The sequence below is a fragment of the Phoenix dactylifera genome, chromosome 3 (assembly GCF_051530095.1).
Source record: "Phoenix dactylifera cultivar Ajwa chromosome 3, Ajwa_hap1_PhDact_Kaust_v1.1, whole genome shotgun sequence".
Lineage (NCBI taxonomy): Eukaryota > Viridiplantae > Streptophyta > Magnoliopsida > Arecales > Arecaceae > Phoenix > Phoenix dactylifera.
The window spans coordinates 42,703,506-42,726,535 of NC_143192.1; the positions used below are offsets into that span (position 1 = coordinate 42,703,506).

At 41.7% G+C, this 23,030-nt stretch overlaps 2 protein-coding genes and 1 pseudogene across 2 annotated transcripts; all 3 read left to right on the forward strand.

Moving 5' to 3' along the window:
* Nucleotides 1-853: 853 nt before the first annotated feature.
* LOC103697454 (glutathione S-transferase U18 pseudogene) lies at nucleotides 854-4,174 on the forward strand (annotated as a pseudogene).
* Nucleotides 4,175-7,233: 3,059 nt separating this feature from the next.
* LOC103697453 (glutathione S-transferase U18-like) lies at nucleotides 7,234-8,679 on the forward strand. Its single transcript, XM_008779307.6, has 2 exons — nucleotides 7,234-7,724; nucleotides 8,064-8,679. Exons 1-2 carry the CDS (start codon nucleotides 7,383-7,385, stop codon nucleotides 8,415-8,417), a joined length of 696 nt encoding a protein of 231 aa, XP_008777529.1. The 5' UTR covers nucleotides 7,234-7,382; the 3' UTR covers nucleotides 8,418-8,679.
* A 5,034-nt stretch (nucleotides 8,680-13,713) lies between these two features.
* On the forward strand, nucleotides 13,714-15,137 carry LOC103697452 (glutathione S-transferase U18-like). The gene is made up of 2 exons (XM_089929696.1): nucleotides 13,714-14,114; nucleotides 14,515-15,137. Exons 1-2 carry the CDS (start codon nucleotides 13,791-13,793, stop codon nucleotides 14,890-14,892), a joined length of 702 nt encoding a protein of 233 aa, XP_089785822.1. The 5' UTR covers nucleotides 13,714-13,790; the 3' UTR covers nucleotides 14,893-15,137.
* The last annotated feature ends 7,893 nt before the right edge of the window (nucleotides 15,138-23,030 follow it).

Here is a 23,030-nt window from a genome sequence, read left to right on the forward strand (position 1 = left end):
TGTTGAGTGAACTGGAGGTTTACAGTAGCCATGCGCAATAAATGCTGAAGCAGCGGCAGGATATGGTCCTCAGTTGGACCTCAGAGGAGTACGGCTGTAGTAGGTGGCTGACAAGGGTAGACCTTGAGCATCAGGATTTTCCTAGGTCGGAGGTTTCGAGGTCGGATGTCTTGAGGTCGGGCGTTCCGAGGTCGGACGCCGACTTTGGCCGTTCAGGGTCGGCGATTGTGCGGCTTTTTGGGGGCATTTGTGTCACTTGGGGGGAAAAATCTTATTCCCCCAACAAGTATGATTCATCTGGTGGAATAAATCAAAACAATGGATGAAAGGAAGATATAATTCTTTATACATAGGGAAGATATAATTCTTTATACATAGGAGTATAGCCCACTTTAGATAATTTATTTTGATCTTTGAACAAGCTTTCACTTTACATACAAAATATATTTTTTTAATGAGAACTTCGCTGCCATCAGACATCACCCCCAGACAATAACATCGCAGTACCCTTTTCTTTTGCTCTTCCATTCTTTTTCTGCTTTTGTGCATGGTACCCCGAACTCGGTCCACGGTCGTTGGGAGAACAAATTGGCTTTGGACGCCACCAGTAACGCAGAACAAGGACCTGAAGGAAGCTAGGAAAATTAAGCAGCCAGAGCCTTGACCTCAGCGCTTACGTAGTCTAAGAAGTCCTGCCAATAGAGGCCAAAAACTTGTCATCAGCTCCCCAAGTGCATTCCCTTCAAAAACCGAGGGCAGCGGCTTTGACCTTTTTGGCAGCACGAGCCCATCAGCCACCTGTTGCTCTCCTTCTCGTCTATATAGTCTATAGATCAGATGAGGTTGCAATCGCATGATTTTGGAGAGAATGGCAGCAGCTGGAGAGGAGGTGAAGTTGGTGGGTGGATGGGCAAGCCCCTTTGTGCTCAGGGTGCGGATCGCCCTCCACCTCAAGGGGGTGGGCTACGAGTACTTGCAAGAGCAGCACGGGAAAAAGAGCGAGCTGCTCCTCAAGTCTAACCCTGTCTACAAGAAGATCCCCGTCCTCATCCACAATGGCAAGCCCATTTGCGAGTCCATGCACATTGTTGAGTACGTCGATGAGGTATATATGGGCCAGTGCAGGGCCTTCCATCCTCCCCGCTGTCACGCTATGAACCCAGCACCCGGGTCCGGTACGCGACCGACCGCATGAGCCCTAGAGTAGTGCCTGAAAGATCATGCAAGGCCTATGATTAACAAAAATTTCAATAAATCCGCAAGAAATTGATAATTCAAATAGACAAATTCGACATGTCCAAATAAACAAATTAGTTCAATTACAAGATCTTCAAAGGTTCATCAACATCAAAGAAGGATAAACAAACTAACTAACTAATGACTCTGGTACTTGCACTCTGCGCCCATCCCATCCAAATCTATGCATCCTGCAACTCTGGTAAAGAAAAAAAAAGAAGAAGAGGGGGTGAGCTTTATAGCCCAGTAAGAATCCCTACACATCCACACCAATACAATAATAATATAGATTTGAAAATCACGACAAATCGATGCACATTTCATGAAATCATAACCAGTTTCCAAAAGACTCAAAATCAATATAAGTATGTACATCAACATCAATGAAAGTCCAGTCACACAGGAATAATATAGCATATGATAGCTCATAAATCTTCATTACTGTTTTCAATGCTTTTTCTTTTCATTCTAAATTAACTTGATCCGGATCAATTATCTTTCCGACTTTGGGCTACATCTCGGTCACGTTTCCGGCCCGTGACGGGGCAATCGATAGTATCACATTTCCAGCCTGTGATGGGGCAGTCGATGGTATCACATTTCCAGCCTGTGACAGGGCAATCGATAGTATCACATTTCCAGCCTATGACGGGGCAATCGATAATATCACATTTCCAGCCTGTGATGGGGCAATCAATACTAACGAAATAAGCCCAAAGTTCCTACTCATTTAACCAATTCACATACACACATCAATTCCTTTTTCCATCTTATATTCGACCTAGACTAACCATGGTCACATTTCCGGCCCGTGACAGGGCAACCAATATAACATGGTTAGTCCATACCACCACATTCATAAATTCAATTATGTAGGTATAAGATATACACATACATGCATCCATCACACTACCAATCACAAACTAACACGATCAAAATATAATAAAATATAAAACTATTTTGCTTTGTCTGGATCATAGCATATCAAACATATATGATGTAAAAATATTTATATCATGCAGGATTGGCGTACAAGGATTCTTACCCTTTATTGACAAACTCAGACAGACTAATCACCCGTCCTTACGGCGATCTAGGAATTGGGATGCGCAGGACTCCGCTCAGCGTCCTCTCGTGCAATTAGATTGTTCTGCTACATAATCAAGTAAATATTAAAATTTACTCAGGATAAATGACAACCCAGAACCATCAAAACACTAATCTCTCCGGATCTAAGTTTAGAGAGAGAGAACCCAACCTAGAGATAAACTAGAGAGAGAAGGAAATATAATAAGAGAAAAGGAATGGGAAGCCCCTTTCTCTTTCTCTCTTCTTCCTTCTTCCCGACGAAAAGGGGAGAAGAGGGTTCGGCAGCAGGTGGCCCGCGGCCGGCGACGCCCCACGGTCGTCGGCCTGTGGCGGTGCCGGCGGTGCCACGCCCGGCGACGGCCGGTCGGAACGAGAGAGAGAAGAAGGCCGAACAGGGCTCGGCTTCTCCTTCAATCCGGCGACTTCCTGGCTACATTCCCAAAAAGGTAATGGCCAAAAATGATGGAGGAGGAGGAGAAGGTGCTCACCTTGCCCCCGGCGAGGTTCTCCGGACCGGATCGACGGCGAACGGTCCGATCCCTCCCGCGGCAAGGTAGAACTCCAATCTCCCTTCTCTTTTTTTTTTTTTTTTTGTATGTGGAAGGGCCCTCGGTTGATGCCCTAGGGAAAGAAAGGGAGGAAATCTCCCTGATTTGGTAGGGTTTTATCACCCTATAACCTCCCCTCCGATGGATTCGGAAGGAGGGGAGAAGAGTTTGAAAACAGGGGAGGGAGCCAATCGGGAGTCTCCCTCCCCGGTTTCTCATGTGTTGGGCTGCCTCGCTTGGAGGCCGGCTCAAACCACATGCGGGCCTTACACCCGCCGACCCCTATAAGCGCGCGATCTCTCGCTTCTGGGCTGCATACATCGACGACAAGGTACAACTGATCCAAGCCAAATTTGTAGTTTTTACGAAAAGCCAAGAAATTTGCCAGCTTCATTTGACAGCATGCCGTGCTGTTTATTTTGGGCGAAATTGGGTGACTGGATATATGCTCTCGTAGATAGTAAGGAGTCCGGATTAGCAATTTTACAGGATATTCAAAGATTTTGTAGTAAAGTTTTTAAATCTGACCAACAAAACGTAATTTATTAGTATAGTGGATGCAAATAAATATATTATTTTTCATGTTTCTTGCTTTGTCATAGCTTCCATCGGCAGTCCGGATCTTGATAGGAGCGCTTGAAGGGAGCAAGGAACAAGCAATAGAACAAATATTCACCACCGTCCAACTGCTGGAAGATGCTTTCACGAAATGTTGCAAAGGGAAAAAATTCTTCGGCGGGGAGACTATTGGCTACATCGATATCGCCTTTGGTAGCTGGTTGGGGTGGCTAAAGGCAGTTGAGAAGATGTTCGGCATCAAATTTTTTGACGGAGAAAAGTTACCTCTTTTGTTTGGATGGGCGGAGCGTTTCTGGTCCAACGATGCCGTGGTCGTTATTATGCCACAGGTCGATATGTTGATAGAATACAGCAAGGCTTTTGAAAAAAAGAATTGAGCATGGTTCTAGCAGCCGTATATGCGACCCTGCAGAAAGCACTACTCTGTTTTATTCAGTGGGAAAGCTTGAGCCCTGAGGAAAACAAAGACAGCTACCAATTACTGCGGGATCTTCTTGGCCCTATTCTATTGAGTTTATATCTCTGCAACTTCTTGTTCTCCTCTGTTCTTGGTTGTAACCTGTTGCTTTCATTTTGTTCACCTCTGTTTTTGGTGGTTCTGTGGCACCGCAACATGTTATCTCTGTTCCATTGTAATCTCTGCTCTTTTGATGTTGCTGGGGGCGTCAGCAATATATCACCTAAATAAATAAATAAAATTATAATTACAATTAATAGAAAAATCTTAAAAGTAATAATATGAGTATATATATATATATATATATATATATATATATATATATATATATATATATATATATATATATATATATATATATCCGGAATCAAAAGATTGCTATTTAGTACAAAAGAAATCTATTCTACGGAACATGTAATAAATTTAAATCATAAATTATAAATGCTTTTGATCTACTAATATTAAATTTGAAATAAAAGTAAAACAAGATAGCCAGAATGCAGGAAGGTCGAAGCGCGTAGACGTTGTCCCAAAGAAGTATTTGCCTCCATATATGAGTCTCCTGGCAATCCTTCTTCGAGATACGACGATCCAAAACTTCTTCTTCAGTACGTCTCGGAAGAAATCAACTTTAATCCGATCAGATTTGCAGATCCAACAAAGAAAGAAATAAAAAGAAGAAAAGAACTTCGCTGAATGATGGTGCAAAAAATAAAATCAGAAAATGGCCAAGAGGAGGAAGAGAAGTATTTTTTTTCAGAATTTTTTCAGAATTTCTTTTCTTTTTTTTTCCATCGCAAAATAGAATGAAAAGGAGGATTTATATAGCCTTTTTGACGTTGGCCCAAAAAGGCATCAAGGGCGCCTTCCACGAACGCGGCCAGCCCGCGGAGGATGCCTACGGGCGCCGGGATGCGTCCGCGACCTCCGCGGACCCGACCAGCCCGCGGAAAGCACCTGCAGGCGCGCACCCGAGATGCGTGTCTCGGGCCGCGCGCCATTAATTTTTCTCAAACAGGGGAGCTCTTCGCTTCCTCCAATTCTTTCAAAAAAAAAAAAAGAGAGTTTCACTAGCATATTGAGCTCTGCTAGCTTGACATGATCTGTTAGGCCTTTACATCTATATGCATGCTTCTGGTATCACTAGTTTTGTTAATTGTTTTGAATTGAGGTCATTATTGTCCAATAATATTGAGGTTGAAATATATTTTTAGACTTTGTATATTCTTTAGGACTTTACCCAAAAAAGTATACCGCCATATCATGTAACCGACCTGAGTGTTGAGTTTGGGGCATGACAAAGACCACATCCAAAACAACTTCTTAAATTATCGCAAGAGAAGTTCTCCTCTCTTCATCCATAAAAAGTTCTATCCTCCAGAAAAAACGGCAACAAAGGGGACGAGGTGAAATTGTTGGGCCCATGCTATAGTCCCTTTTGTGGTGAGGGTGAGCATTGCTCTCAATGTCAAGCGGGTGGGCTACAAATTCTTGGAGGAGGTGCCTGAGACCAAGAGCAAGCTCCTGCTCGAGTCCAGCCATCGTTTCTAGCTTGAGCATATATCTCTAGACTAGTTGGACCAAACAAGCGGCTATATATATATATATATCGTAACTTGAGTACTTTTTTACATTAATACTCTTAAAAAATTATGTGAAACTGTAACTATTTGTGATACGGATTAATTTAAAATATTTGTTAGGGGTTAAGGAATATGGCTTTTCTGTTTCTGCTGGCAATTTGAATTATGCTTGTTGATACTTATCAGTTATATTTGTGTCTGTTGCATTTCCTTAAGCACAAACAAAAATTCATGGATTAATTTCTAATGACCAAGGGCCTTATTGTAAAAGGCTATCCGGAATCCAAGGTCAGTGGTGAATCTTTGTTCTGGAGTAATTTGATCCTTGATGATCTAAAATTTGATATATTATATTCTAGTGATTAAAGATCTAAGTTATCCATGAGTAATCTGTTTGTTATGCCATAGAAATTTAAGATCATTGATCATTTAATATCAAAATTATCCTAATATACATATATATATATATATGTACACTATATATTTTGCAACAATAAATAAAAATTTTAAAATAAATCATAGAAAAACGCACACGTATGGCTAGCAGCAGGTCCACGTAATTTATATGCAGAATTGTTTGGACAATCCAATTATAATTTTGATAGGAAATATATAGATTCTATAAAAATATATTAATTATTATTATAGATTTTTTTTAATTTGTACTTATATTATATTAATATTTCAATACTAATATTTGTTTTGATTAGAAAACTAAGGTAAATAGAAGTAATATATTAAATAATTTCATAATATAAATATATAGTGCAATAATATTTCTCTAATACAATTATAAAAATATAATTGAATAACAATATGATTAATAATATGTTATAACATATAATATAATATAATATAATATATAATATAATATACTAATATACTATATTAATGGTGTATCGATATTCTAATTTTTTTGCTAGATTGAGGGATATTTTTGTCCCTACATTTCATCCCAAGGTCACTACCTTACGATGCCCATAGAATGCCTCAAGGATGGGTTTAAGATTGCCGGATTGGAGGGTGATTTTAGAAGTGAGGGTAATTTGGAATTGCAATTGCCACGTAGGATCACTGGAGTGCAACCAAGTATTGTGTTCCTGTCATCTCTACCTACATCATTCTTGATCTTGGGACCATCACCCCATGCTAAACACCCTCATAGGGATTAGTTCAATCAATATATATAGCTAAAAGAGGTGACTGTTTATTTCTCTAATTGTAAAAATATCATTATAGGTAATTGCCTTATTTCATGAGGGCGTAAAGTAATCCAACCCTCTAAATCAAAAATCAAGGATTAATATGATTCAGCTGGTGGAATAAATCAAAACAATGGATGAAGGGAAGATATAATTCTTTATACATAGGAGTATAGCCCAGTTTAGATAATTTATTTTGCACACTTTGAAAAACCTTTCATTTTACATACAAAATATATTTTTTTAATGAGAACTTCGTTGCCATCAGACATCACCCCCAGACGATAACATCGCAGTAAACCCTTTTCTTTTGTTCTTCTATTCTTTTTCTGCTTTTGTGCATGGTACCCCGAACTCGGTCCACGGTCGTTGGGAGAACAAATTGGCCTTGGGCGGCACCACTAACGCAGAAGAAGGACCTGAAGGAAGCCAGGAAAATTAAGTAGCCAGAGCCTTGACCTCAGCGCTTACGTAGTCTTGGAAGTCCTGCCAAAGGAGGCCAAAAACTTGCTATCAGCTCCCCAAGTGCATTCCCATCAAAAACCGAGGGCAGCAGCTTTGACCTTTTTGGCAGCACGAGCCCATTAGCCATCAGATACTCGAAACTTTCGCCGCCAATTTAGAAAATACTCGACCTGTTGCACTCCATCTCGTCTATACGGCTAGATCAGATGAGGCCCGCAATCGCATGATTTTGGAGAGAATGGCAGAAGCTGGAGAGGAGGTGAAGTTGGTGGGTAGATGGGGAAGTCCCTTTGTGGTCAGGGTGGGGATCGCCCTCCACCTCAAGGGGGTGGGCTACGAGTCCTTGCAAGAGGAGTTCGGGAAAAAGAGCGAGATCCTCCTCAAGTCCAATCCCGTCTACAAGAAGATCCCCGTCCTCATCCACAATGGCAAGCCCATTTGCGAGTCCATGATCATCGTCGAGTACGTCGACGAGGTATGGGCCAGTGCAGGGCCTTCCATCCTCCCCGCCGACCCCTATGAGCGCGCCATCGCTCGCTTCTGGGCTGCATACGTCGACGACAAGGTACAACCGATCAAAGCTAATTTTGTAGTTTTTACGAAAAGCCAAGAAATTTGCCTGCTTCATCTGACAGCATGCCGTGCAAGTTCATAGTCACATGTAGGTTTTCCTTTGCTGTTACTTTTGGGCGGAATTGTGTGGATTTTCTTTCTATCCTAGTTTTGGTGCAATAGGTGAATGGATATATGCTCACATAGATAGCAAGGAGTCCGGATTAGCAATTTTACAGGATATTCAAAGATTTTGTAGTAAAGTTTTTAAATCTGACCAACAAAACGTATTTTATTACTATGGTGGATACAAATAAATATATTATTTTTCATGTTTCTTGCTTTGTCATAGCTTCCATCGGCTGTCCGGATCTTGTTAGGATTGCTTGAAGGGAGCAAGGAACAAGCAATGGAACAAATATTCACCACCGTCCAACTGCTGGAAGATGCTTTCACAAAATGTTGCAGAGGGAAAAGCTTCTTCGGCGGGGAGACTATTGGCTACATCGATATCGCCTTTGGTAGCTGGTTGGGGTGGTTGAAGGCAGTTGAGAAGATGTTCGGCATCAAATTTTTTGACGGAGAAAAGTTACCTCTTTTGGTTGGATGGGCGGAGCTTTTCTGCTCCAACGATGCCGTGGTCAATATTATGCCACAGGTCGATACGTTGATAGGATACAGCAAGGTTTTTGAAAAAAAGAATTGAGCATGGTTCTAGCAGCCATATATGCGACCCTGCAAAAAGCACTACTCTGTTTTATTCAGGGGGAAAGCTTGCTCCCTGAGGAGTTTCCATTAGCGTAATGAGCTCTGCTAGCTTGACATGATCTGCTAGACCTCTACATCTATATGTATGCTTCTGTCTACATTTCATTTTATCTTATTTTTGTCTCCCAATAATTCGTCTAGTACCATTATTGTACCAGCTTTGTTAATTATTGTGAATTGAGATCATTATTGTTCAATAATGTTGAGATTGAAATATATTTTTAGGCTTTGTATATTCTCTAGGGCTTTACCCAAAAAAATATGCGATCGGCAAGAGTTATCTTACTCCTAAGCAATACTGATGGAGGGCTTTTGAGTTCGCTGATATATGCAGCCTATGATGAGAGCACAAAAGTGCGATCTACACGCTACTTAAATTAGTATTACTGCTAATATATAACGATAAAATCACTAAGTTAATATTATATTTTTGTTTGGTACAGATTAGTATAAATTAAAGTTTAAATGCGCAATTGGTAGGGTTTAGAGGGATGTATCATGGCCCCAAACCGCGCGGGCCCGATCCTGCCATGATCTGATTGAGCACATTTGCACCCAAACATCCGAGCCCGCGTGCGATCTTCCAGTGATCCTCGCGTTCCATCCTTTCCGGATTAGCACCCGCACTCTTTCGGAATAGAGATTCCCACTCTCACTTCATCACAAAGAAAAAGAACTTTTTAACCTTCCATCCCATGAAGAATAGCTGAAAATACTATTTATTCCTGAAATTACTATTCATGTTGAAATCACTATTCATATGAACAGTATTCCGATATGAAACTGTTCATATGAACAGTGTTACGTGAAAACACTGTTCATATGAACTGTGTTACGAAAAATATACTATGTTCACTGTTCTTCTTCTTCCTCCCACTGCAGCCTCCGCGTCCATTCCGAGTCAGCTCCCAGCATCCCACGCTTCATTCAAGCCTCCGAGTCCGCTTCTTCCAGTAAAGCTCCTTCCATTTCAGCATCCGAAGCAATTTCTTGGACGATTCATGGACACATACAAACATGAATGAAAAATAAATTGCCCAATCTTATTTATTAATAAGTGTAAAATTACAAATTTATGCCCCAGATTACAAATATGCGTCAGCCACGTTGGCTTCTAGGGCATACTTCTAACAGATTGTAGAGGATGTAATAGTGAAGGTAAACCAGTTTTACTATCCTGTGGACTTCGTTATCTTTGAGACCGAACTTATAATACATCCAGACAGTTACACACCTATAATTTTAGGTAGACCTTTCTTAGCCACAGCAAATGCTGTGATAAATTGTCGAAATGGCATGCTGAAGTTATCTTTTGGTAACATGAAAGTCGAGCTTAATATCTTCAACATAAGTAAACAATCACCAAGCGATGAAGAAATCAATGAAGTTGACATGATTGAAAGTCTGGTTCAGGAGATTTTTCTACAAACTTATAGTAAGGACCCTTTAGAGGCTTACCTTGCCCATTCCGAGGAAGGGGTCGAGCATGCGCTCCCTAATTCTGTTCTCCTTATGAGCATAGATCATTATTAGCCGACTGTTCTTCCTCGGACTCTTCCAAAACCATTATTAGATAATGGTTGAAAAAAAATGAATCTACATTTTGTCTGGCTGAAGACATAAAACTTAGCGCTCTTGGGAGCCAACCCAACATGTAAATATTATAAAAAATAAATAAAAAATTTCAATAAATTACTAACATGCAGGTTTGGGGGTTTTTGCCCCAATTATCAATTTACCTACCCATATCAGGTAACTTCTCCTCTGTCCTATTACTGCTTTAAATTTTCTTTAACATTGAGGACAATGTTAGATTTAGGTATGGGGGTGAGAGTATTTTTGATTTTTCAAAAAAAAAAAAGAAGAGGGGTTTTCAAATTTCTAACTCAAATTCTAATCTTTTTAGCTGTATAAACTAGAAATTGCTTTGACAATAGCTTTGAGTTAAGGAATATAATAGCAGTTCTAGCTTGAGTTTTCGTCCCACCTGTCTCTTGCTAACATGATAGAAGATGATTTAGCACCTACACGTAAGCACATGAATAGTGGGGTATGTAAACTTGCAACTAATATGAATTCTTTTAATCTTCTAAATAATTTAAAGTTATATGTGTGATGAACACCAAAAAAAAATATTGATAAAAAATAATAATAAAATAAAATAAAAAATAAATTAAATAAAATGAGTTTATCGTAAGTCTTCTCACTGAGTAACCGGGCCTCTTGCTTGGCAAGCAGCGAGTGTTCGCGTAAAAAGGTGAGGATGGCTGAGATTAAACTCTGAGTGACTAATTTGGCTTTGGAGCCTAGTTGACTTGAGTTATTAAGCCTGTTAGTGTGTCTTTACACCTAGTGCTCTGAGCCATCTGGATCGGGAGTCATTGGCCTAACACTCGCTACATGGGTTAGCTAGAAAGCTTAATAACGCTAGATATTGCACAAGTCATTCTTCTTAGCATTCAGTCTGATTAAAATAAATAAATAAATAAATAAATCTGGGGTGTTCATTACCATTTAACTCTAGAAAGTCTTGAAAATTAGAGTGATCATGTTGGAAGTAAGTGAAAGCCACTCATTTATATGATACTATCTTGCACCTCACTACATTCTTGACTTGTTAGCAGGTAGATGGGGTGTAATGAAACTTGAGTTAGAGTCTGCTTAAATATGATAGCAACAAGTTTCTATTGTCCTTGCAATTCTAGTTTCATACAGTAATACTTGTTCAAATTTCGAGTTAAAAATTGAAAATTCCTGACTGATGAAGTTTGTGGGTAACTTCACTGCAAACTCTCACAAGACAACACTCATCCACTAGGGTAATCTAGGGGTTTAAAGGCTTGTTGCACGTGCTAAGTGCAATCGTGATGCTCTACAAAAGTGGGTACGTATCTCAGTTTTATGTACTTAGCTTCAATAAAAAGTCATGGGTTAGACTACATCTTTTGTGCCCTCATTTTATCATTTGCTCGTTAATTGCTAGAGACTAGCAATAAGCTAGTTGGGGGGTGTGATGAGAGCACAAAAGTGCGATCTAGACGCTGCTTAAATTAGTATTACTGCTAACATATAATAATAAAATCACTAAGTTAATATTATATTTTTGTTTGGCATAGGTTAGTATAAATTAAAGTTTAAATGCGCAATTGGTAGGGTTTAGAGGGATGCATCATGGCCCCAAACCGCGCGGGCCCAATCCTGCCATGATCTGATCGAGCACATTTGCACCCAAACATCCGAGCCCGCGTGCGATCTTCCAGTGATCCTCGCGTTCCCTCCTTTCCGGATTAGCACTCGCACTCTTTCAGAATAGAGATTCCCACTCTCACTTCATCATAAAGAAAAAGAACTTTTTAACCTCAAATCCCATGAAGAATAGCTGAAAATACTATTCATTCCTGAAATTACTATTCATGTTGAAATCACTGCTCATATGAACAGTATTCCGAGATGACACTGTTCATATCAACAGTGTTACGTGAAAACACTGTTCATATGAACAGTGTTACGAAAAATATACTATGTTCACTGTTCTTCTTCTTCCTCCCACTGCAGCCTCCGCATCCGTTCCGAGTCAGCTCCCAGCATCGCACGCTTCATTCAAGCCTCCGAGTTCGCTTCTTCCACGAGCCCCAGCGATCCCGCCACTGCAGCCTCCGCGTCCGGACATCCTGCGACCAGCCAGGAAATGAAAAAAACGATCGCCTCCTCCCAGTAAAGCTCCTTCCATTTCAGCATCCGAAGCAATTTCTAGATCACGCAATGAATGCCAAGCTTTCCGCATCTCATCCCGTGCGTCCGCCCATCCCACGACAGCATCCCGCATTTCCTCCTTTTCGGATCAACGTCCTAGCTGATCCCGCGGCCAACTCCCATCGAACCAACTCCCTTGATCCAGCCATTTGCGTGCAGTCCGCCCCAAGGATCGTGCGTCCGTTCCCCATGGATTCATCGCCGGCTTCAAAGGATGGGGGTGATCTATATATAAAGGGAGGAAGAGCTCTGTTGAGGGAGTAGGGTGGAGTGCTCGGTTGGGCCAAAGAAACAGGGGTGGTCGGCTGGTTTCAAAAGGGGAAGGAGTGCTCGGTTTGGGAGAGAAGAGAGGGAAACGAAAAAAAAAAAGGAAATAGAGCATGGCTCTATTTTGGTTTGAAAAGAAAGAATAAAAAAATAGAGGAGGAGAAGAAAGGGAAGTTTTGTGGTTTTTCTTCCTTTCTTTTTATGTTTCATTTTGTAGAAGGAGGAAGCATTAGACTTCCAATCTTCATTTTATTTTTATAATCAATTTATTTTTATCAAATCTATCATTTCTCTTTCATGCAATCCTTGTTCTAGGTTCAGTTTAATTTCCGCTTTTTATGCAATCTTTTAATTTTCTCTCATGCAATCTAGGTTCCAGGCTTCAATCTTCTTAAGCACTGTTTTCATCCATGCCAAAGTTTTCCTTTGAATAGTTAAATATTTCATGAAATTTATAAATGCTCTTCGATTTCTAAGTACTTGTCTTTTCATTATTTTTAAATAAAGAAGATTCTCTGGTAGACCAGAAAATCAGTCAACATCCCCGACGTAATGTTTTTCTTTTGTTATTCAAAAATCGATTTTGAATCCAAGTGAATGTTTTGATTTTTATGCAATTCCAATCGTCTCTCTATGGATCGACCTCTTACAACCACTAATCTTCAAGTAGAAAAGGTAAGAGTATAATTAAATTAAACTTTGTTTGTCGGTTCTAACAACGATCTGTTTAGCGTATTTTTAGGTAAACAGGAATTGGACAACAGCCTACTTTAGTCAAGAAAGCCCAAGATTTGCTCCGAAACTGAAGTTTGACTAAGTACTAGGCTCGGGTCGGAAAAGTAGGTCCGAAGGGTGGGTCAGATCGGATTTGGATTTAGCAAATTTTGATTATATCTAGTGCTAAGCTAGGCCCTTATCCGGCCCAGCCTGACTGTTGAGTAGGTATCTTTCTCCTTTTTATTCACTCCATCGATAGATAGGCAATTTTGTCGGTATCCATAATAGGTAAACTCACTTTACAACAAAGAAAAATCAGCTTTGTTCTCCATGTAACATCTTCACAACTTGAGCTCCAAGCTACAAGCCTGCAACTTGAGCTCCAAGCACAAGGAGGAGGAACACACTGCCCGTAATAGTCTCCTACCAAATCTTAGTAACCCGTCACGGGTGACGCTTGTCCAAACCTGCTCCCTTCACCTCTATATATACTCACATCTAAAGCAGCTTCTAACCCACACCTACTATCAAATATTTTCCTTCGTTCCTACTTTCGAGAGAACATACGGAGAGAATGGCAGGAGGTCAGGAATTGAAGTTGTTGGGGTTGTGGGCGAGCCCATTTGTGTTGAGGGCAGGAATTGCTCTAAACCTCAAGGGGGTGGGCTACGAGTTCTTGGAGGAGGTGCCGGGGACTAAGAGCGAGCTCCTCCTTAGGTCCAACCCTGTCTACAAGAAGATGCCTGTCCTCATCCACAACGGCAAGCCCATCTGCGAGTCCATGATCATCGTTCAGTATATCGACGAGGTCTGGGCCGCAGCGGGACCTTCCATCCTGCCCTCTGATCCCTATGACCGTGCCATTGCTCGCTTTTGGGCCGTCTACATAGATGACAAGGTATACCGAATTACTTCTCTGCCTTTCTTACAGATCGTTCAGTAGTATTTCGCTTTTGGGTAGTTTTTAACTTCCAGACATAGATTTCACCTTTATCTTGGTTGGGTTGTGTCTAAACATAAATCGGTTGGGACATTTTTCTCTCTCTCTGTCAAGCACGTCAGGATGGTTGGGTATTACTTTATCACTCATCCCATATTTCCTAACTTTAGGTGTGCGTCTGATCTAACTCGGGCTTGTATCCCGGTTCTTTTACCCATCCCAATTGCAGTTGACTCTTACTGGGCTTACTCCAAGCAACCTAACCATCTATGAACCCAATGAAGCGAAATAGAGAACTTGAGTTCATTATGTAAGACTAACGAGCCATGTTTTTTTCTGTTGTTACCTTCCGTCTCAGTGGTTCCCTGCTCTGATGAAAATCATAGCAGCAAAGGCTGATGACGAAGAGACGGCCGAAGCAAGAGAGCAAGTGATTGCGGGACTCCAGTTGTTGGAAGAGGCTTTCGAGAAATGCTCCAAAGGCAAGGACTTCTTTGGCGGGGAAAGTGTTGGCTACATTGACATTGCGTTTGGGTGCTACTGTGGGTGGCTCAAGGCAGCGGAAAAGATGGCCGGCATCAAACTACTAGACAAGGAAAAGACACCTCTCTTGATGGGATGGGCAGCACGTTTCTGTTCGGCCGATGCCGTGAAGGAGTTGATGCCGGAGGTCGACAAGCTGGTCGAGTTCGGCAACATGCTTCGGGCCAGGCAGAATGCTGCTGCCACCAACTGAAAGTCTTTTGACTTCGGGAAGGCGGTTTTGGCGGCATAAACGCTTCTAGTTCGGACAAATATATGTGGGGATGATAGGAAAAAACAGGAATAATAAGACGAACCAGAGTGTTGCGTCTGAAATGTCTTTCTTGAAAATGTTGTGTAAAATGTCTTATGGTTTGTTAGAGTCGAGGGCTTTGCTAGATTTGTTGGCAGCATTTGAAATTGGTGGTTTTATACATGAGATTTCCTTTCTGTTCTATTTTTCTGCCGTGGATGAAGGAACATAACCCCACAATGGCGTAGTCTCGATTAGCAGCTTTATAGTGGTACTGGTACTTCTTTGAGATTTTGATATGCAATATTTTGAAGTCCAACGGCATTCATGCATGAGAGAACGCATAAATGAACAACTCCTTGACCATAAATTTAAATGATGTCTGCCAAGACCCCAGAAGAAAGTTAATTTGCGCTCCTATTGCGTTACATCGTCCATTTAGAAACTCATTTATTATGTTCTTTTCTTGGTCAAGTGATTGACTGTCACGCCCCGAACCCATCACCCAGATCCGGTACACGACCGGCCGCATGAGCCCTAGAGCAGTGCCCTAAAGTTCATGCAAGGCCTAAGATAAACAAATAATTCTAATAATTCCATAAATGCCAAAATCAAAAATTAATGTAATTCAATCAAATCCAACTAAAATATACTGATTTATTACATAATTTCAAATATCCATAAATAAAAGATATATTAACTTCTATCTATCCAGCAATCAAACTCCATGCTGATCTTATTTCTCGTCCTACCCAATGGCCTCTACAAATCCAGTGCCTCTGAAAAAGAAAGTAAATGTAGTATGAGCTTTTCCAGCCCAGTAAGAATCCCAACAGCCACACACAGTAATAACAATAAAATAATCAAAACATCAAATAAATGTCATTTCATCTTTTCAAAAGCTCAACAAACAACAAGTGTATATAATCAGTACATATACACAAATCCTTTTTCACATTATGTGATCCATTTCCGTATTACTCTGATTCCCAAGTTTTCAGACTTTTCACTTCTGGCTTTGGACTAACCAAGATCATGACCCAGTCCAAGACTGCACAAATCCCACGCATAAGCTCGTGGCAGCTATCCCACGCGTAAGCCCGTGGAGGCTATCCTACGCATAAGCTCGTAGAGGCTATCCCACGCGTAAGCCCGTGGAGGCTATCCTACACATAAGCTCGTAGAGGCTATCCCACGCATAAGCTCGTGGCAGCTATCCTACGCATAAGCTCGTAGAGGCTATCTCATGACAAGGTTAGTCCAACCCATTTTACATGTCTAGTTTTACATGTTTAATCACATTTCAATCACGTCACATATTTTCATAATTTCTCAAAAATATGTTATTCCTTCCCAATTTAATTATTTCAATACTTTCATAATAAACAAAATGCACACCTCATAGTGTCATACAAGCTCGAAAACAAATAGCAACATACTGATAAAATATATCCAACGATAAATCCAATATATGCATAAATAAAAGTGCTCAGATGTAGGGATTCTTACAGAGATTGTAGACTGACTCAAACACGGATCCGAATCACAACCTATGCGCTGGGGTGCTGAGTCTCCTGATCAAAATCTCCTGGCACCGCCAACTCTTCCTCTACAACATCAATTATAAATCACAACTAAATTATTTAATATTTAAATATTCTAAACCATAATTCATATCTACTATGGGGTCCATCACCAGGTTTTCAAACATCTCAATCCCTCCAAATCTAGGACAGTCGGGGTGGCCCGACTCCCACCCTTGTACCACCGGCCTATGTCGTCACCAGCCGTGGCCGCTGCCACGCCGGCGACGATGGCCGGTCCCGGTGAAGAGACCAAAAGAAAGGGATGATCCCTCTCTCTTCATGGTTGGGAATACATCTCCCTTCTTCAATTCTTTTTGATCCAAGGGCAACAGCCATGGTGGCTGTGCCCTCTCCTTCCCCAACCCGACAACACCACTGGCCGAACCATCGCCGGCCGCCACTGTTGCAGTCGCCGGCGATGGGGGCCGGCCAAGAGAAAGAGAGAAGAAGAGATCTCCTCTTCTATCTCTTCTTCTTCTTCTTCCTCCCAAGAACATGCATGATTTTCCTCCCCCTCCAACATCAACAGATGGACTTCTTTCCTCCCTTCCCCCTCCCCCTTCATCCACGGAAGAACATGGTGGCTCGGCCTTCACCCGACGGCAGCCACCTCTCCGTCGTCGCCGGCCGGCGACCAACCGACGAGAGGAAGAGGGGAAGAAGGTGGAACCACAAGGAGAAGACCTCGGTTCACCACTTCCCATCCACAACAAACCCTAGGAACTCATCTCCAACCCTCACACAGATCCGATCAACCCCCTTCCCGCCATGGATCTCAGCCAACCGGCGGCCGGCGGCGGCAAAAAAAATCCGGAGGAGAGAAGCCGAAACAGGGGTACCCTGTTTCGGACTCTTTTCCGACGATCCGCCGGCCAAATCCCACCCACACGACCCAAAAACCAAGCAATGAAGCGCAAGGGGCTTACCTCAGTTCGACGGGATGCTCCGGCGACCCTTCCGGCGAGGAATCGGTGAAAAAATCCGTGAGTAAACACACGGATCCGATGCCTCTTTGTGCGTTTGGTGGGGATCCTCGTTATCCTCTTTGACCGGCCGGCTCACGAGATCCGCCGCCTTCCCGGCGCTCAAACTCCCCCCGACGATCGGCCTCCTCCGGCGATCGCCCTCTCTAGCGCCGCTGCCGCCCCCTTTGCACCCTCCTTCTTCCACGATCGTGCCTAGGGCACGATCGTAATAAGGGGATGGGCCCGGTCTTTTCGGGCCGGCCCATCGCCCTTTCCTTTTTTTTTTTCTGGGGTATTACATTGACGGGACTAGATTGAAGAATTATGGCCATCATACCATGATTTTATAAATGTTGTGGCCGGACGAGCAAACTGGGCTATATTCTAGAGGTTGCACCCTTCCTCCAACAGAAGCTAGGCTTTCTATTTAAATCGAGAAGGATACTTTCCCTGGTGTCTGTTATGTGTTATTTTTCGTATAAAATAATCGACGGTGGTCCCATCATGAAAAGAAAATCTTAAAGGATAAAAACAACAATTTGTTTAAAGTTGCGATGTCGGTAATCTTGTCAATACCAAGATGAACTAAGATCGCCGTTTGTCTAGACTAAGATAAAAGGCAGGAAAACTTGAAGTGAGTTATCCATTTATATCAATTTATCTCAGTATTGACTATATCTATTTTGCAATTTTTTGAGAAAATCTATTTACAATTTGAATTAGTGCTCTACCTTTGATTGCTAGGCTAAGTTTGATCTCGAACAGCTTACAGGCAACAAAAAGCCACAGAGGCCGGTGATATTGTTGTAGGTCTTCTGCAAAGGAATGAATGGAGCCTTTTGGCCTACCAATTACAGCAAAGCAAGCTTCCATGGCTCTACCTAAGGAAATTACCATGAAAAGAAAAATGACACCATGAACATTTTACACCTAATGCTCCCTAAGTGCGAGAACCTAAGCATCATATGGTATATTAAGGTTGAAACGATTATACCATTGTTGTCAGCCTAAGAATTAAAGGTATTTTTCGCATTTAATTATGTTTTTATGCATAATAGAACCACTAAATTGGATGATTTAACAGTTTGTATTGGTATATTATCAGGATGATCACTTTAAAATGCAACTATTTTGCTAATTATGGTATTCGATCCTCAAGCTATGCTACTTTGCATGACTTAAAATAGTGAGCTTTCATTTAAAAATTTCAATGGTGATTTTTTTTTTCTTTTTAAATGAAGACGACTATTATCACAATCTCGCTGGTTATTTTTTCATCATAAGATTCAGACATAATGTTTTTTTTTATCCAATAACAATCATCGTATATGCAGTATTATTATGTTAGGAAGGTGGTTGTGCAATCTCCTCTCATTTTCTTAATAACATGGTTGATGGGTTCATGTTGTTTTATTAAAATGGGCTGTTATGTAACAAGAATAAAAAATGTTATTTCGCATGTTTATTATTTATCTAAGTAAAATATTTTTTAATCAAAATCTCTAATATTTGGAAAAATTAATTTCCTGAGAATAAATGGTGATAGTTTTTGAGAGAAAATTAAATAGTGATACAATAAGAATACTAATATCTTTTTTTTTATAGAAGATGTCTTTTTTCTGCATATAATTTCTTGCTATAAACAATTTATAATGGTTGTTAACTTGTTTTGTTTCTATAAAAGAAGATTAGGAGGGGCTAATCCTTTTCTCTCTCTATCCTATACCTTCCTCACCTATGGAGAGCTAACTACATACAACATCATCATTTTTTGCTATAAATTGCTTATAGTAATTGCTAACTTGTTATTTTTCTATTAAAAGAAAACCAGGAGGAGCTAGTTCCTTTCCTTTTCAACCCTATATCTGCCCCACTCTCGAGTTGACAACACCTGTAAGTACTGACTGAACCCTGTCTCTCTTGTTTAGGTGGCAAAGAGTGTCACGCCCCGAGCGCGAGGCACGGCAGACGCCGCACGCCCGCACGGCGGGCCGCACAGGCGTGCAAGGCATCAGAACATATCGAAGTAATCACAGATGTTCAAAACTGACATAAATATTTAAGTTGTTCAAAAGCAGTCTTATAAAATTTCAAAATAGCATTTGCTAACATAATTCAAATGTCCAAACTAAGCTAACTAACATGCCAATAACTGAAAAATCATCGAAAAATCTAACGCACTCCCCAATCCCGTGCGATCAAACCTCTGGATCTGAAAAACAGAAAAAATAAAATAATAAGCTACACTAGCCAAGTAAGTAACAAAATACCCCAAAGTGGGGTCAGAGCATATCAGATCAAAATACAGGATAATGTTTGGAATAAATCATAAATAACATCATTTTATTGTTTTCAAAATTTATTATCATTTTTCCAAAAATCTAATACCAGAATCTCAACATGATAGGCTACGGCCACGTAACCCAGTGGCATGGGTTGCACAGAGTGCCAGAAACCACTATTGTTAGTCACCGATGGCAACGGTTTTCAGAAATCACTATTCTAATCACCGGTGGCTCGGTGTCGAAACCAGTTCCTCACAGATTACAAGTCAATAGGTCCAACGTATAATCCCCATTGGCGGGGCCAGAACAGAACAGAATAGATCATAGCCATGCTGAGAATGCATACATATATATATATATAATAGATTTCATAAATTATCTAGTCATAGTTTACGGATTTCAGAGCATATAACAAAATTTTCAGATAAAATTTAAACATGCCAGACCCATTTTACTAAATACAAATCCTATTTCAAAATTCAATCCACTAATAGTTATTTTACTAAATAATTTGAAAAATACACTTTGAAGCATTAAGTTACTTACCTTTTCTCGCTTAACCCCTACTTCAGATAGGCGGATCAGGTTCACCTATTTAAATTTAATTAATTTCTTGTTAATTTTAGAGCTAAGCAAAATTCAGAAATAATACTACTGGGCATGGCCCAATAGGGCCTAGAGTTAGTCTATAATGAAGATGGCCCGATAGGGCCCACATCGGACACGACCCAATGGGCCCGCATAGACCCGGCCCAATAGGGCCCCCAAGGTTGGCCTCTAATTGGTTCATTTATGAAATAAAAAATTCATTTCAAGGACCAATATCTAATTACATAGCACCATTGCGTAATAAAAATTAAGAAAAAGGACCAAATAAATATAGTTGGGGACCTTTATGTAATAAATCTTTCTTATAGGGATCAAATACAAATTACAGATGATCCTTTTGTGAAATAACATACCGCCAAGGGCTTTTCTCCAAAATTTTCCTTTCTTGGCCAAATGGGATCGGGTTCGGGTTCGGGTTTGGGTTCGGGTTTCGGGTCTGAACTGGGTTTCGGATTTCGGATTTCAGATAGGCCCAAATTGGGCCCTTATAGGGTATGGCCCAACTGGGCTGAACTGGGCCCAAGTTGGGCTTGAAATGGACAGGGCCCAACGGGCCCAGTTTGGCCCGTGATGGGCCTCCTCCTTCCCCAAATCCCCCATGGACAGGGGAAGAACGAGAGACGGAAGGGAAAGAGGGCCGGCGGGGTGGCCGGAGGCCACCCCTCGGTCGACGGCCAGCCGGCCGCCATGGCGGCTGGCGGCCGTTGCGGTGGCTGATGGGAAGGAGAAGCAACCGAGATTATCTCGGTTTGTGGGGCCGAAACAGAGAAGAAAAAAATCAATCCTTTTGGCAATCGATCAAAGACAAGGAGAAGGGAAACTCACCGGCGGTCGACGGAGGTGGTGGATCTCAGCCAAGGGAGGCTCGATCCGGTGTCAAGCGGCGGTGGCGACGGCACTTTCCGAAGGGAAAGTAGATCCAGAAACAGGGGAAGGCCGCGAGGGGATTCGGACGGTGTTCGACCGGGAGAGCACGCCAGTCACTCAGGAGGCAAGAACGGAGGAAGGAGAGGGAGAGGAGAGGGAGGAGAGGAAGGAGAGGGGCTCGATGGTGATCTGGGAAGAAAAAGAGGGGTTTTTATCATCCCCTCGTAACGGATCTCCGCCGCGAAAATCACAGCGGTCGAGCGTGATCCGCGGCCGTGATTGGCTGCAGTTTGACCGGAGGGGGGTGCCGCGGGATGCCCGCGGCGCCTTGCCCCAATTGTTCTCGGAGGAGCCGGAGAGGATCGCCATCACGATCCTCTGTCCGGTTCCTCCCATATTAGGATCGGGGCTAAAGTCATGCAGCGCCGACTTTAGCCCCGTATCTCATATTCTCTCCTCCCAAAAAAAAAATTTCATCCTCGAAATTTAACATACCTTAGCATGCAAAAAGGTCCGGATATTTTTCCTTCATCTCGTCCTCTAGTTCCCACGTAGCCTCACGTTTTGAGTGATTGCTCCACTGGATCTTAATATAAGGAATCGTGCGCCTCCTCAACACTTCTTCCTTTCTATCAACCACACGTACAGGCTACTCAGGATATGTCAAATCTTCTTTAAGCTACAGGGGAGCCACTTCTATTGGGGGTCATAGAGATTGGTGTGGTACCAGGAATTAAATCAATTGCAGATTCAATTTCTCTATCTGGTAGCAAGCCAGGGAGGTCTTCCGAAAAGACATCAGGGTATTCATTCACTACTCGGATATCTTCCAATCTTTGATCTGATTGTCTGGTATCAACTACAGTGGCAATATATGTCATACTTTCCTTCCTGAGTAGCCGCTTAATTTGCATAGCAGAGACAACTTGAGGGAAAGTATAAGCACCACTACCTATGAAGCTGAATTCAGTGTCTCTAGGGATCTGAAAGTTTACCCATTTTTTCATGGCAGTTAATGGTAGCAAAGTGTGACGCCAACCAGTCCATACTAAGAATTATATCGAAGTTATGCATATCTATAACTATCAAATCAGCAGTCAAGTCTCTATTTACTATCTAAATCGGACAAGTATTGTAGATCTGTTTAGCAATCATCCCACTCCCGAGAGAGGTACTAATTTGCAAATCATACTCTAACGGCACACAAGGCAGGTCATGTTTTCGCGCAAATGTAGATGACACAAAGAAATGTGTAGCACCAGAATCAATCAATATATGAGCATAAACAGAAGCAACTGGCAAGTTACCGGACGCCACAGTGTTGGATGCCTGAGCATCCTGTTGAGTTAGTGCATAAATACGATCCTATGTGTGCGGTCTCCCTCCTGTCTGCTGCTTGAAAGAAGAAGGCTGAGCCGACTGAACCAGAGCAAGAGAAGTTTGCGCTTGCTGGGTCCTTGTAGCTTGAGGCCTCTGAACTGATCGAAGGTCCTGTTGAGGACACTCAACTACCTTATGACCCTGCTGGCTGCATCTGAAGCAGGCGCCGGATAATCGTCTACAATGTTCAATCTTATGCATACCACCACATGCATCACATTTAGGCTTGTCTTGCTGATGCTGAGCAGTCTTCTCATAGAATCCCTACTCCCCTGATTGCCAGGGTTGGTTATGAGATTTTGCAGTCCTGCTGGAACTCTGTCCACTATGAGTATCATCATCTCTGCTCCTCTTGTTTTGTATTCTATCTTTTGTATCTTGTGTTTCTTTCCAGATAATTTCCAGAT

What these genes read in the sequence shown, in the direction of transcription:
- LOC103697453 (XM_008779307.6), top strand. Translation starts at nt 7,383, where the DNA reads ATGATTTTGGAGAGAATGGCAGAAGCTGGAGAGGAGGTGAAGTTGGTG. An exon ending in CTGCATACGTCGACGACAAG is followed by an intron (nt 7,725 to 8,063) that starts GTACAACCGATC and finishes GCTTTGTCATAG; the next exon opens with CTTCCATCGGCTGTCCGGAT.
- LOC103697452 (XM_089929696.1), top strand. Translation starts at nt 13,791, where the DNA reads ATGGCAGGAGGTCAGGAATTGAAGTTGTTGGGGTTGTGGGCGAGCCCA. An exon ending in CCGTCTACATAGATGACAAG is followed by an intron (nt 14,115 to 14,514) that starts GTATACCGAATT and finishes CTTCCGTCTCAG; the next exon opens with TGGTTCCCTGCTCTGATGAA.